The 15,059-nt window shown below is 48.1% G+C and overlaps 1 protein-coding gene across 1 annotated transcript in view; it reads right to left on the bottom strand.

Moving 5' to 3' along the window:
- The window catches only part of LOC147596587 (adenomatous polyposis coli protein-like), a 139,920-nt gene that overhangs the window by 95,053 nt on the left and 29,808 nt on the right, over positions 1-15,059 (bottom strand). The window contains exon 4 of the mRNA XM_086769680.1: positions 2,615-2,816. Coding sequence (XP_086625806.1) covers positions 2,615-2,816 — 202 coding nt within the window. The remainder of the gene's footprint in view (positions 1-2,614; positions 2,817-15,059) is intronic.

Raw genomic sequence — 15,059 nt, 5'->3', positions numbered from 1 at the left:
ATTGATATTGTGGGACAACTTTGCAATATGCCCTAGATGTATGTTCTTCATATTACCTTCCAAGAAAAAAAAATTGTCTACGGTTTTGCCAACAGGCAAAACATCATATGGGGATAACATCTTCAAGATGCCATTGTTTAGCAGTCATTTTTGTTAAGAGAAAAGAATCACTAAATAAACGACTCCGAATATTAAGTAACCAATCAACCACCTATGGTAGCTAGAACCATTTGCAAACAAAAGAAAGACTACACCATCACATTGCTACAGTTTCAGCACTTATCAATAGTGGTGATGCAATATGGAGGTGTTTGGTATGCTCCACCCCCTACCTCAAAAAATATTTAAGGTGCTGAAAATCTGCTGATCAAATTAAAATAACCTTCAGCAAACAAATAGTAACAATGAAATACATATATGCAGAAGTTATAGTATGTGTTTTAGGATTTCTGATTTTTTTTGTATTTAAATCTAATGTATATTCCTGGTTTCCTTCCCAGATAAGATAAGTATACCACTGTGGCAGGTACACCCACCCTAAGCTAGGAAGCTTCTAGAACCATGTGGCTGTCATAAAGTGGAGTCTTCAGCCAATGAGAACTGACCTGACCATATATGACCACAGCTCAGATTCAGCTAGGGTATAAATGCCAGAGGGTGACCTTCAATCAGTCCTCCTTGGAGGAGTGGGTCTGCACCACCTAAGGAAACTCCTCAAGGTTGAGAGCCCTCCCTTTGTTAGGTGAGCGATCGCACATTTTGGATCATCGGAATTCCTGAGTGACATTTTGAACCTGTGAACTGTTAATGATATTGGAGTCTTAAAGAAATTTTGGTTAAAGTAGAGCTAAGTTTGGATTTGTTATCCAGTTTGTTGTATGCAATGTATGAGAGAGGGCAGCAAGGAGTGCCGATGGCTGCACCGGTGGACCCCAGCCACCTTAGACCTCTCATTAGAGGGCTACTGGATGCTTTAAAAATACATGTTCAGTCCCTTAGAGAAAGGATCCAGAGAGCCATATAACAAAATCTGCAGAACCCTCAGAATCCACCCGTGGACGTGCTTACTTGGGCAGAGATGTTACATGATATTGTGACTCAGGGGCGTGAGCTGGGATAGACTGATCTGGGCAGTGGCACAGATGGGAATAGGAGGGTCCAATTGGCCCCCCCTCCTGGGAGTCTGAGCCCTCCTGAGGGAAACCAGATCGACCCTATGATCCAGAGAGGAACGACCTTTGGCGAAAGGCACTAGCATTGGGTGAAAGGCACTAGCACTGGGAGTACCCTGGGCCATGCGGCAATCCACCGATTGTATTCAGGAGCTGGTGGAATCGTTAGAGGAAAACACTAGGGAAATGCTGGCAACTGCACTCCCTCAAGGAGGAAAACCTAACCCTTTTGTGACTCTATGAGGGGAATAGGAAGAGTTAAAAAACTAGCAGTCACATTAGGGGCTCAGACCGCCTACTCCGCATAGGGAATTCCTGCCAATGGTCCGCTAGTTCTCGGACTGAGGCTGGATCTGATCTGAGGCTCGATTTTGTGCTTCCTTACAGGACCGTGAAGAAGAGAACTGTCCTGCTGCTCCTACTGGCAGTGGTGATAGTGGCCAACGTGGACAGCAAAGTTATATCCTTCAACTCACCAGTGGGGCCACGGGGTTGAGCGTGAATGGTGCTGTGGCAAGGATAGCATGCCAGTGGAGTGACCCTCCAGAACCAAGCTGCATTGGACCCGATACTGTCGAAGGAAAATTTTTTTACATGCTTGGATTTTCTCTTTCTGGGTGGCTGACTAGCCTCCTTTAATCTTTGCTAATGGTTGTGGTTATAATTGTTGCAGTTTGTGATATGGTGAATTGTATTAAGCCAGTCATAGAGTCTGTTCATGTGACTGATGTTCTAGTATGACCTTAAGCAACTGAGACATGGTGATTCACAGTGAGCATCAAACTCACCAAGACTGCACTCCCTTTTAATCTTGGAAGCAAGAGGTGACTGTACCACCACTCCAAGGAGACCAGTCGAATCATGACTGCGGTCACAGGGTGGATTGTGTGGCAGGTACACCTGCCCTAAGCTAGGAAGCTTCCAGAACCATGTGGCTGTCATAAAGTGGAGTCTTCAGCCAATGAGAACTGATGTGACCATATGTGACCACAGCTCAGATTTGACTAAGGTATAAATGGAGCCTGCCAGAGGGCCAGTCTTCCTTGGAGCAGTGGGTCTGCAATTGGGAACACTATGCTTAGATTAGGACACCACCTAAGGGAACTCATCAAGGTTGAGAGCCCTCCCTTTGTTAGGTGAGCGATTGCACATTTTAGATCATCGGAATTCGTGAGTGACATCTTGAACCTGTAGATTGTTAGTGATATTGGAGTCTTAAAGCATTTTTGGTTAAAGTAGAGCTAAGTTCGGATTTGTTATAAGTTTGTTAAAAATAAATCGCGTTTCAGTTTATCACTTTGTCTAATTTAATTTTTGTGAGTTTCCATGACAACCACCGATCAAAATCCTATGCATAATAGCTACATATTAGATATATAAGTAAATTTTAATGTTAAAAGTAGAAGTCAATGCATACTGAATGAATAAATGAAGAAGTTTACCTCTCTCTTTCTAGCTCTTCTAAATAACCAGGGCTTTCTCTGCTTCTATTCATAAATCCTCTTCTCAGAAATGATCCTATGGGAACAGGACTACGCTCTCCCGAAGGGCTTGACACAGAGCCTTCCCAGCTCCCATATGAACGCATGGACATCTTTGGTCTTAACTTCACTCCAGGGAAGTTACTACTTTCCAAGTTCAGTTCTGGGTAATAAAGAGCAAACATTTTCAGAGCTGAAACTGAGCAGCAAAAATCTAAAATATAATTTCTATCTTAAATTCATACTTGATGAACAAATCTATGACTTTTTTGACAGAAACAGTTAAAATATTTTGCTTTAAGATATAAAAAACATAATGTGAACAAACCCAGTTTAATGGTACAGTTAGAAAATACTAATCTTCTAAATGAGGAGATGCCCAAACTACAATCTTGCCAACCAGAACAGTATCAGGACACCAGTATGCCTGCCTTTTGTTGTACATATTCTGATAAAATAATCAAGATTCAATCAAACAGAAGAGTTAAGTTTGACTAAGAAACTGAAAATTGTAAGGCATAATCTATAAATTAGAATTATTAGGCTTGGAATACATAACTATAGGAACCTCACTAGGAAACTATTACATTTTATATTTTGTTAGGGAATGTAACTAAAGTGATCAGTTCATTGTATGGTCTTTTGAAACTAAGTTAATAGAATCGACGTAGAGATGTGAACGGGGTAGACAATACTTGAATGTTTTGTTTATATGCTGCCATACTCCCAGTACAGCCCCAGCCCATCTTGGCAATAGGTCAAGGGACCTTCAAAGGTCATGTAGTCCAACCCCCCTGCAAGGAGCAGGGACATCTCCAACTAGATCAGGTTGCTCAGAGCCTCATCCAGCCTGGCCTTGAACGTTTCCAGAGATGGGGCATCCACCACCTCTCTGGGCACACCTGGTCCAATGTAAAAAATTTTACACCCTCAGTGTAAAAAATTTTTTCCTAATATCCAATCTAAATCTACCTTCCTCTATTCTGAAACCATTACCCCTCGTCCTGTCACAACAGACCCGACTGAAGAGTCTCTCCCCATCTTTCCTGTAGGCCCCCTTGAGGTACTGGAAGACCACTATAAGGTCTCCCCGGAGCCTCCTCTTCTCGAGGCTGAACAGCCCCAACTCTCTCAGCCTGTCCTCACAGGAAAGGTGCTCCAGCACTCTAATCATCTTTGTGGCCCTCCTCTGGACCCGCTCCAAGTGGTCCATATCCTTCTTATGTTGGGGGCTCCAGAACTGGACACAGTACTCCAGGTGGGGTCTCACCAGGGCAGAGTAGAAGAGCAGAATCACCTCCCTCGACCTGCTGGCCATGCTCCAGGATGCAGTTGGCCTTCTGGGCCACAATGGCACATTGCCTGCTCATGTTAAGCTTCTGATCCACCAGCACTCCCAAGTCCTTCTCCTCAGGGCTTATCTCAATCCATTCTTCGCCCAGCCTTCATTTGTACCTGGAATTGCCACAACCCACGTACAGAACCTTGCACTTGGCCTGGTTGAACTTCATGAGGTTGGCACGGGCCCACCTCTCCAGCCTGTCCAGGTCCCTCTGGATGGCATCCCTCCCCTTCCAGCGTGTTGACGGCACCACACAACTTGGTGTCATTGGCGAACTTGCTGAGGGTGCACTCTATCCCACTGTCCATGTCACCGACAAAGATGTTGAACAGGGCCGGGCCCAGCACGGACCCCCGAGGGACACCACTCGTCACCGGTCTCCACTTGCATATTGAGCTGTTGACCACCACTCTCTGAGTGCGGCCATCCAGCCAACTCCTTATCCACCGAGTGGTCCGTCCATCAAACCCTTGTCTCTCCAGTTTAGAGAGAAGGATGTCGTGCGGGACAGTGTCAAATGCCTTACACAAGTCCAGGTAGATGATGTCCGTTGCTCGTCCCTTGTCCACTGATGCTGTGACCCCATCATATAAGGCCACCAAATTGTTCAGGCACGATCTGCCCTTGGTGAAGCCATGTTGGCTGTCACCAACCACCTCCTTGCTCTCCATGTGCCTTAGCATGGTTTCCAGGAGAATCTGCTCCATGACCTTGCCAGGCACAGAGGTGAGGCTGATCGGCCTGTAGTTGCCCAGGTCTTCCTTGTTCCCCTTTTTAAAAATGGGGGCTATTTTTCCCCTTTTCCAGTCAGTGGACACCTCACCAAACTGCCATGACTTGTCAAACACGATGGCCAGCAGCTTGGCAACTTCATCCACCAGTTCCCTCAGGACCCACGGATGCATCTCATCAGGTCCCGTAGACTTGTGCACCTTCAGGTTCCTCAGATGGTCTCAAACCTGCTCTTCCAGTACAGTGGGCAGTTCTCCATTCTCCCAGTCCCTGTTTGTACCTTCCACAACTTGGGTGGCGTGACAAGAGCCCTTATTGGTGAAGACCAAGGCAAAAAAGTCATTAAGCACCTCAGCCTCCTCCATGTCCGGGGTAACCAGGTCACCTGTTTCCTTCTGGAGGGGGCCTACATTCTCCCTGGACGTCCTTTTGTCCCTGACTTACCTATAGAAGCCTTTCTTGTTGCTTTTGACATCCCTGGCCAGATTCAATTCTGTCAGGGCTTTAGCCTGCCTCACCTGATCCCTGGCCACTTGCACAGCCTCTCTGTAATCCTCCCAGGCTACCTGTCCTCGCTTTCACCCGCTATAGGCTTCCTTCTTTACTTTCAGTTGGTCCAGGAGCTCCTTGCTCATCCACACGGGCCGCCTGGCCTTTTTGCCCGACTTGCTGTTCGTCGGAATGCATCGCTGCTGAGCTTGGAGGAGGTGCTCCTTGAATCTCTGGACCGAGAGTAACCTTGAGGAGAGGGACTTGGGAGTGATGGTGGACGAGAAGCTCAACATGAGCCAGCAATGCGCCCTTGCAGCCCAGAAGGCCAACCGCATCCTGGGCTGCATCAAGAGGAGCGTGGCCAGCAGGTCGAGGGAGGTGATTCTCCCCCTCTACTCTGCCCTGGTGAGACCCCACCTGGAGTACTGCGTCCAGCTCTGGAGCCCCCAACATCAGAAGGACATGGACCAGTTGGAGAAGGTCCAGAGGAGGGCCACGAAGATGATCAGAGGGCTGGAGCACCTCTCCTATGAGGACAGGCTGAGAGAGTTTGGGCTGTTCATCCTAGAGAAGAGGAGGCTCCGGGGAGACCTTATAGCGGTCTTCCAGTACCTCAAGGGAGCCTACAGGAAAGACGGGGGAAAAACTGTTCAGTAGGGCCTGCTGTGACAGGACTAAGGGTAATGGTTTCAAAATAGAGGGAGGTAGATTCAGATTAGATATTAGAAATATTTTTTTTTTACAATGAAGGCGGTAGGAGCACTGGCACAGGTTGCCCAGAGAGGTGGTAGAGGCCCCATCCCTGGAAACGTTCAAGGCCAGGCTGGATGAGGCTCTGAGCAACCTGATCTAGTTGGAGATGTCCCTGCTCCTTGCAGGGAGGTTGGACTAGATGACCTTTGAAGGTCCCTTCCAACCCTAACCATTCTATGAACTACACAATAATGTCAATTGTTAGCCCCCCCTTGAGACAGGGAGTAGGACAACAGCGGCCAGTATATGTAAAAGTGCCAATTTTTATCGCGGATTTGATGGCACGGAAACAAGCAGCAGGGGTGTATAGAGAAGACCCGGATTGGGTAGGAAAAATCGTAGAGACAAGATCCTCATTGGAATGACTTACAGGTAATATGGGATAATTTAATGGACAGTATTGAAAATCAGATGGTGTTAAAAACTGGAAAAGCACAGGCAGAGGCAGCACATATGAGTGAAATGCTCTCTGGAACTTTGGGACAGAATTTCCCTTTGGGAGATCCCCAATGGGATCCAAGTAACCCGGAGCACAGAAGAAGGTTGAACCAAAACCAAAAATATGTGTTGTATGGAGTAAAGCATGCAATGCCAAAGGCTTTGAATTGGTCTAAATTATATGAAGTAAAGCAAGGTAAGAATTAATCTCCTTCTGTATTCTTAGGAAAATTGGAAGAGATTGCCAGAAAGCATACTGATTTAAAATTGGAAACTGAGGCACAACAACAATTGTCTTCGATTTTTATGGGACAATCGGCACCTGACATAAGACAAAAGCTCCAAAAATTAGAGGGAGAGGACTCAAGAAACTTAAATAAAATGTTAGAAACAGCATGGAAAATTTTTAATAATCAAGAAAAGGAAGAAGAACAAAGAAAATAAAAGAATGAAAAGGTTAAAGAAAATAGATTAATAGCTGTTCTAACAGGGTATGTAGCAAGGAGAAGAGGACGAGCTAGAGGAAGAGATGGTTTTAGGAACTTTGGTGACCAGGAACCTAATGTACCTCTAGGGATGAATCAGTGTGCATACTGCAGGGAGGAAGGAGATTGGAAAAAAGATTGTCCTAAAAAGAAAACAAGTCACCAAGAAGCTGCAAAGATGATGACTTTAGATGAATGAAGGGGACTGGAGGGGAACCCAGCTGAACCTCTGGTTGCAATTAAGCTGGGAGATGATAAAGTTGAATTTTTAGTAGATATGGGGGCAGTATATTCTGGTTTGAACACTTGTAAAGGGAAATTGGGAAATAAAACAGCTAATATAATTGGACTGACTGGGAAACAGGAAAATAGGCCATTCCTACAACCTCTAGATTTAAAAGTTGGAAATAAGGTAATTATACGTGAATTTTTATATGTGCCAGATTGTCCGATACCTTTGTTGGGACGAGATTTGTTGTCCAAATTAAATGCACAAATAGTTTTTGAAGAAGGAGAAATCCTTTTGAAAATACCAGAATCAAAGACAGGGGAAACATTGATGATACAGGAGAAAGTCAAGGAGCAAATACCACAGGAAGTGGATGAGGCTGTTATACCTACGGTGTGGAATACAGACATACCTGGTAGGTCAAAGATGGCACAACCTGTCAAAATAGAGTTGAAAGAACAGGCAAAACCAGTAAGAACCAAACAGTATCCCATCAAGCTAGAGATTAGACAAAGAATTTAAAAGTTGATTGATAAAATTTTGGAATATGGGATTCTTTAAGAGTGTGAATCAGAATATAATACTCCAATTTTACCAGTAAGAAAACCTTCAGGTGAATATAGATTAGTTCAAGATTTAAGAGCCATCAATCAGATAGTTAAAGACATATATCCTGTAGTTGCAAATCCATACACACTTTTAACAGCGCTGAGAGAGAATCATCAGTGGTTTACAGTGCTTGATTTGAAGGACACTTTCTTTTATATACCCTTGGAAAAGGAAAGTCGAAAATTATTTGCTTTTGAGTGGGAAAATCCACAGACAGGACGAAAAATGCAGCTAACATGGACAAGACTACCACAAGGATTTAAGAACAGTCCAACAATTTATGGAAACCAATTGGCGAGATAACTTGAACAGTGGAAACAAAATGAATCAAAACCTAAACCTGGACACCTCCTTCTGCAATATGTAGACGACATTTTGATTGTAATGGAAGAAAGATCGACCTGCATAAAGGTAACAATAGATCATTTAAATTTTCTTGGACTAAATGGCTATAAAGCATCTAGAAATAAGGCTCAAATAGCGAACCAGACTGTAATACATCTGGGCTTAGAAATTTCCAAAGGACAAGGACAATTGGGAACAGACCATAAGGAAGCGATCTGTAATATCCCTGAGAGAAAGACTGTTCATGAATTAAGAGCCTTTATCGTAGTTCAGGCCTGATCAGGACCAGACTACGCAGTCTCTCTCTCACTCCCCCCACCTTCCGAGAGAATAGGGAGAGAAAATATAAGGAAAAACGGCTCGAGGTTTGAGATAAGGACAGGGAGAAACCCTTAAAGTTACCGTCACGGGCAAAACAGACTCGACTTGGGGATGTCCCGCACGACATCCTTCACTCTAAAATAGAGAGACATGGGTTTGATGGACAAACCACTCGGTGGATAAGGAGTTGGCTGGATGGCTGCACTCAGAGAGTGGTGGTCAACGGCTCAATGTCCATGTGGACACCGGTCACGAGTGGCGTCCCTCAGGGGTCCGTGCTGGGCCCGGCCCTGTTCAACATCTTTGTCGGCGACATGGACAGTGGGATAGAGTGCACCCTCAGCAAGTTCGCCGACGACACCAAGTTGTGTGGTGCTGTCGACACGCTGGAAGGGAGGGATGCCATCTAGAGAGACCTTGACAGGCTGGAGAGGTGGGCCCGTGCCAACCTCATGAAGTTCAACCAGGCCAAGTGCAAGGTCCTGCACCTGGGTCATGGCAATCCCAGGCACAAATACAGGCTGGGCGGAGAATGGATTGAAAGCAGCCCTGAGGAGAAGGACTTGGGAGTGCTGGTGGATGAGAAGCTTAACATGAGCAGGCAATGCGCCCTTGCGGCCCAGAAGGCCAACCGCATCCTGGGCTGCATCAAGAGAAGCGTGGCCAGCAGGTCGAGGGAGGTGATTCTCCCCCTCTACTCTGCCCTGGTGAGACCCCACCTGGAGTCCTGTGTCCATTTCTGGAGCCCCCAGCACAAGAAGGACATGGGCCAGTTGGAGAAGGTCCAGAGGAGGGCCACGAAGATGATAAAAGGGCTGGAGCACCTCTCCTATGAGGACAGGCTGAGAGAGTTGGGGCTGTTCAGCCTGGAGAAGAGGAGGCTCCGGGGAGACCTGAGAGCGGTCTTCCAGTACCTCAAGGGGGCCTACAAGAAAGATGGGGAAAGGCTGTTTAGTAGGGCCTGTTGCGATAGGACGAGAGGTAATGGTTTTAAAATAGAGGGGGGTAGATTTAGATTAGAAATTAGGAAAAAATTTTTTACGATGCAAGTTATAGAACACTGGAACAGGTTGCCCAGAAAGGTGGTGGAGGCCCCATCTCTGGAAGCGTTCAAGGCCAGGCTGGATGAGGCTCTGAGCAACCTGACCTAGTCAGGGATGTCCCTGCTCCTTGCAGGGGGGTTGGACTAGATGACCTTTGAAGGTCCCTTCCAACCCTAACCATTCTATGATTCTATGATTCTATAAAACTATTCATTTATTACTACAAACAGCAGGATAATGAGACAGAGAACAAGATAACCTCCCTCCACCCCTCCCTCTTCCCAAGCTTAACATTATCTCTACTACCTTCCCCTCCCGAGCGGCACAGGGGGGAAGAGGGAATGGGGGTTGCAGTCAGTTCATCATACGTTGTTTCACGCCGTTGCTTCATGGTCGGGGGAAGAACTCCTCACATTCCTCCCCTGCTCCAGCGTGGGGTCCCTCCCACGGGCCACAGTCCTTCGTGGAACTGCTGCGGCGTGGGTCATCTCTTCCACAGGGTGCAGTCCCTCTAGAACAGCTGTCCCAGCGGGCCCTCCACAGGCCACAGCCGCCTTCAGGCATCCACCTCCCCCGGTGTGGGGTCCTTCACGGGCTCCAAGTGGATCTCTGCTCCTCCGTGGACCTCCATGGCCTGCAGGGGGACAACCTGTTCCACCATGGTCATCACCATGGGCCGCAGGGGAATCTTGACCAGGAGCCGCATTACTCCTCCCCCTCCTTCTGAACTGACCTTGGCGTCTGCAGCCGTTCCTCACAACAGGCTGGTAGATGTCTCTCAGGATCTTTTTTTACATCTTATTCACTTCTCATCTCCTTTCCACTTCTTGCAGCCGGGCTGGACCGAGTCGGGCCCAGTCAGCTGCCTGGCGAGAGGCCAGAGGGTGAGGCCTGCAAGGCCCATGAGGCCTGCGCCTCCCCCTCTGTGCCTCTGCCCCTGCTCAGCTTCTTCACATCTTCTCTTCTGTTTTTTTCTGTTTTCCCCTACTTAAATACGTTATCGCAGAGGCGTTATCACGGGACATTCTGCTACCAACTGGCTCGGCCTTGGCCAGCAGTGGGTCCCCCCTAGGCCTGGCCAAGTCCCCTGAACAAAGCGACTTCTAGCAGTTTCCTACAGAAGCTACCACCTTAGGCCCCCCCTCACTAACAAAACCACGACAGCTTCTTAGGGAATGGCTGGGTGGTGCCAACTTGGGATAATGAATTACTGTCTAATAGCTAAACCGTTATATGAAGCCCAAAAGGTCATACCATTTGTATGGCATCCAGAGCAATGAAGAGCCTTTCGAGACTTAAAACGGGCTTTGATGGCGGCACCAGCACTGAGACATGCACATTTAACCAAGGACTTTCGGTTGTTTGTTCATGAAAGGCAACATCTCGCACTTGGAGTGCTGACCCAGAAAACGGGGAGCTGGAAAAGACCGGTGGTGTACTTAAAATCATAGAATCATTGAATGCTTAGGGGTGGAACGGACCTTCAAAGGTCATCTAGTCCAGCCCCCCTGCAAGGAGCAGGGATATCCCCGACCAGATCACGTTGCTCAGAGCCTCATCCAGCCTGGCCTTCAATGTTTCCAGAGATGGGGCATCCACCACCTCTCTGGGCAACCTGTGCCAGTGTTCTACAACCCTCAGTGAAAAAAATTTCTTCCTAATGTCCAATCTAAATCTACCTCCCTTTATTTTAAAACCATTACCCCTCGTCCTATCACAACAGGCCCTACTGAAGAGTTTCTCCCCATCTTTCCTGTAGGCCCCCTTGAGGTACTGGAAGACTGCTATAAGGTCTCCCGGGAGCCTCCTCTTCTCCAGGTTGAACAGCCCCAACTCTCTCAGCCTGTCCGCACAGGAAAGGTGCTCCAGCCCTCTGATCATCTTCGTGGCCCTCCTCTGGACCTTCTCCAACTGGTCCATGTCCTTCTTGTGTTGGGGGCTCCAGAACTGGACACAGTACTCCAGGTGGGGTCTCACCAGGGCAGAGTAGAGGGGGAGAATCACCTCCCTCGACCTGCTGGCCACGCTCCTCTTGATGCAGCCCAGGATGCGGTTGGCCTTCTGGGGCACAAGGGCACATTGCCTGCTCATGTTAAGCTTCTCATCCACCAGCACTCCCAAGTCCTTCTCCTCAGGGCTGCTCTTGATCCATTCTCTGCCCAGCCTATATTTGTGCCTAGGATTGCCACGACCCAGGTGCAGGACCTTGCACTTGGCCTGGTTGAACTTCATGAGGTTGGCACGTGCCCACCTCTCCAGCCTGTCAAGGTCCCTCTGGATGGCATCCCTCCCCTTCCAGCGTGTCATCGGCAAACTTGCTGAGGGTGCACTCCATCCCACTGTCCATGTTGCCGACAAAGATGTTGAACAGGGCCAGGCCCAACACGGACCCCTGAGGAACGCCACTCGTCACCAGTCTCCACCTGGACATTGAGCAGTTGACCACCACTCTCTGAGTGCGGCCATCCAGCCAATTCCCTATCCACCGAGTGGTTTGTCCATCAAACCCATGTCTCTCTACTTTAGAGAGAAGGATGTCGTGCAGAACAGTGTCAAAAGCCTTGCACAAGTCCAGGTAGATGATGTCTGTTGCTCGTCCCTTGTCCACCGATGCTGTCACCCCGTCATAGAAGGCCACCAAATTGGTCAGGCACGATCTGCCCTTGGTGAAGCCATGCTGGCTGTCACCAACCACCTCCTTGCTCCCCATGTGCCTTTGTCGGAAGACGGGAACGGAATAATCACGAACTCCTCATGGAGGTAAGCATGATCTTCGTTTATTGAGGGCTTTGCTCACACAGTTATAGGATTTTCAGGGTTGCACGCGGGGGTAGGCTTATTACTATTGGGTACAGGGTTCGCAGCACACGCTAATACTGTGTGACTGATTGGATATATGCAAATAAGCACAAGCATCTACGTCTTATTCTCCTCCCCTGCTTGCGGTTAGCGCATCTTGTTCAACATCCTCTTTCCTGATTTCAACACGGCTGTTTACCACTTACTTGCCCTTCAAGAAGACCTCAAGGTCACTGGTACTGTAACGGCAAGCCGGGTTGTGCAGACAGGCCTCAGATAGCACATTATGCCCTTGTTCAGCGAGGATATTCTCTACATGCCTTAGCATGGTTTCCAGGAGAATCTGCTTCATGACCTTGCCAGGCACAGAGGTGAGGCTGACCAGCCTGTAGTTGCCCAGGTCTTCCTTGTTCCCCTTTTTAAAAATGGGAGTTATGGTTCCCCTCTTTCAGTCATCGAGGACCTCACCAGACCGCCATGACTTCTCAACTACGATAGCCAGTGGCTTGGCAACTTCCTCCACCAGTTCCCTCAGGACCCGCGGATGCATCTCATCGGGTCCTACGGACTTGTGCACCTTCAGGTTCCTCAGATGGTCTCAAACCTGCTCTTCTGCTATAATGAGCAGTTCTTCATTCTCCCAGTCCCTGCTTGTACCTTCCACAACTTGGGTGGCGTGACAAGAGCCCTTATTGGTGAAGGCTGAGGCAAAAAAGTCATTAAGCACCTCAGCCTTCTCCATGTCCCGGGTAACCAGGTCACCCATTTCCTTCTGGAGGGGGCCTACATTCTTCCTGGACCTCCTTTTGTCCCCTACATAACTATAGAAGCCTTTCTTGTTGCTTTTGATGTCCCTGGCCAGATTCAGTTCTGTCAGGGCTTTAGCCTGCCTCATCTGGCCACTCGCACAGCCTCTTTGTAGACCTCCCAGGTTACCTGTCCTCGCTTCCACCCTCTATAGGCTTCCTTTTTCACTTTCAGTTGGTCCAGGAGCTCCTTGCTCATCCACGCCGGCCTCCTGGCCTTTTTGCCTGACTTGTTTTTCATCGGAATGCACCTCTGCTGAGCTTGGAGGAGGTGCTCCTTGAACATTGACCAAGTTTCCTGGGCCCCTCTTCCCTCCAGGGCCGCATCCCATGGCGCTTTGCCCATCAGGTCCCTGAAAAGCCCAAAGTCTGCCCTCCTGCAGTCCAGGGCAGAGAGCTTGCTGTGTAGCTTCCTCGCTGCCCCATGGATCTTGAACTCCACTGTGTCATGGTTGCTGCAGCCAAGGCTGTCCTTCAGTTTCACATCCCCCACCAGTCCCTCCCTGTTGGTGAGCATAAGGTCGAGCATGGCACCCCTCCTTGTCGGCTCCTCTATCGCCTGCAGGAGGAAGTTGTCATCCACGCATTCCAGGAACCTCCTGGACTGCCTGTGCCCTGCCATGTTGTCTCTCCAACAGATGTCAGGGTAGTTAAGTCCCCCATGAGGACCAGGGCTTGTGACCGCGAGGCTGCTCCTATCTGGCTATAGAGCGCCTTGTCCGCTCTGTCCTCCTGGCCAGGCGGCCTGTAACAGACCCCCACCGTAACGGCCCCTGTCTGTCACCATCCTCTAATCTTGACCCATAAGCTCTCTGTCAGCTCCTCCTCCATCCCCAGGTGGAGCTCCACACACTCCAGCTGGTTGTTGACATAGAGAGCGACACCCCCTCCTCATCTCCCCTGCCTGTCCTTTCTAAAAAGCCTATACCCCTCCATACCGATACAACTTCTCCAAACAGCTAGACACTGTAAGTTAAGGATGGCCTACTTGCCTCCGAGCAGTTGCTGGTACAGTGATTTTAACATATAAAGCTCGAAAACTAACTCTGGGAAGAATGACAACAGTATACGTACCACATATGGTAATCACTGTTTTAGAACAAAAGGAGGTCATTGGCTGTCCCCTAGCAGAATGATGAAGTACCAGGTAGTTCTGACAGAACAAGATGATGCGACTCTGAAAACAACTAACCTGGTGAATCCTGCAGTCTTTTTGAGTCCTGTACAGGAAGAAGGACAACTAGAACATGATTGTCTGGTGACCATTGAACATGTTTATTCCAGTCAAGAGGACTTAAGAGATAAACCGCTGGATGATCCTGATTGGGAGCTGTATACAGATGGCAGCAGCTTTGTGCAAAAGGGAATTCGTTACGCAAGATATGCGGTGACAACTGAAAATTCTGTTATAAAAGCCAATTCTTTGCTTTTTGAGCTGAATTTGTGCAAGGTAGAACTGATTGCCTTGACAAGGGCATTAGAGCTAAGCACAGAGAAGGAAGGAAATATTTGGACTGATTCAAAATATGCCTTTGGTGTAGTACATGTCCATGGAATTCTGTGGAAAGAAAGAGGGTTATCATCCTCTCAAGGAACAAGTATTAAACACAAGGAAGAAATTTTACAATTAATACAAGCAGTTCAAAAGCCAACTCAGATGGCAATCATGCACTGTAAAGCACATTGTCGTAGTTCAGCCCTGATCAGGACCAGACTACGCAGTCTGTCTCTTGCTCCCCCCACCCTCCGAGAGAATAGGAGGAGATGATATAAGAAAAAACAGCTCAAGGTTTGAGATAAGGACGGGGAGAAATCCTTAAAGTTACCGTCACGGGCAAAACAGACTCGACTTGGGGAAAACTATTCATTTATTTCTAAAATTAGCAGGAGAATGAGACAGGGAACAAGATAACCTCCCCCCACCCCTCCCTCTTCCCGGGCTTAACATTATCTCTACTACCTTCCCCTCCCGAGTGGCACTGGGGGGGGGAAAAGGGAATGGGGGTCGCGGT

Source organism: Chlamydotis macqueenii, chromosome W (genome assembly GCF_036417535.1).
Source record: "Chlamydotis macqueenii isolate bChlMac1 chromosome W, bChlMac1.mat, whole genome shotgun sequence".
NCBI classification, from domain to species: Eukaryota; Metazoa; Chordata; class Aves; order Otidiformes; family Otididae; genus Chlamydotis; species Chlamydotis macqueenii.
Note: the sequence above shows the minus strand (reverse complement) of the source record. Positions and strands in the feature narration are given on the sequence as shown.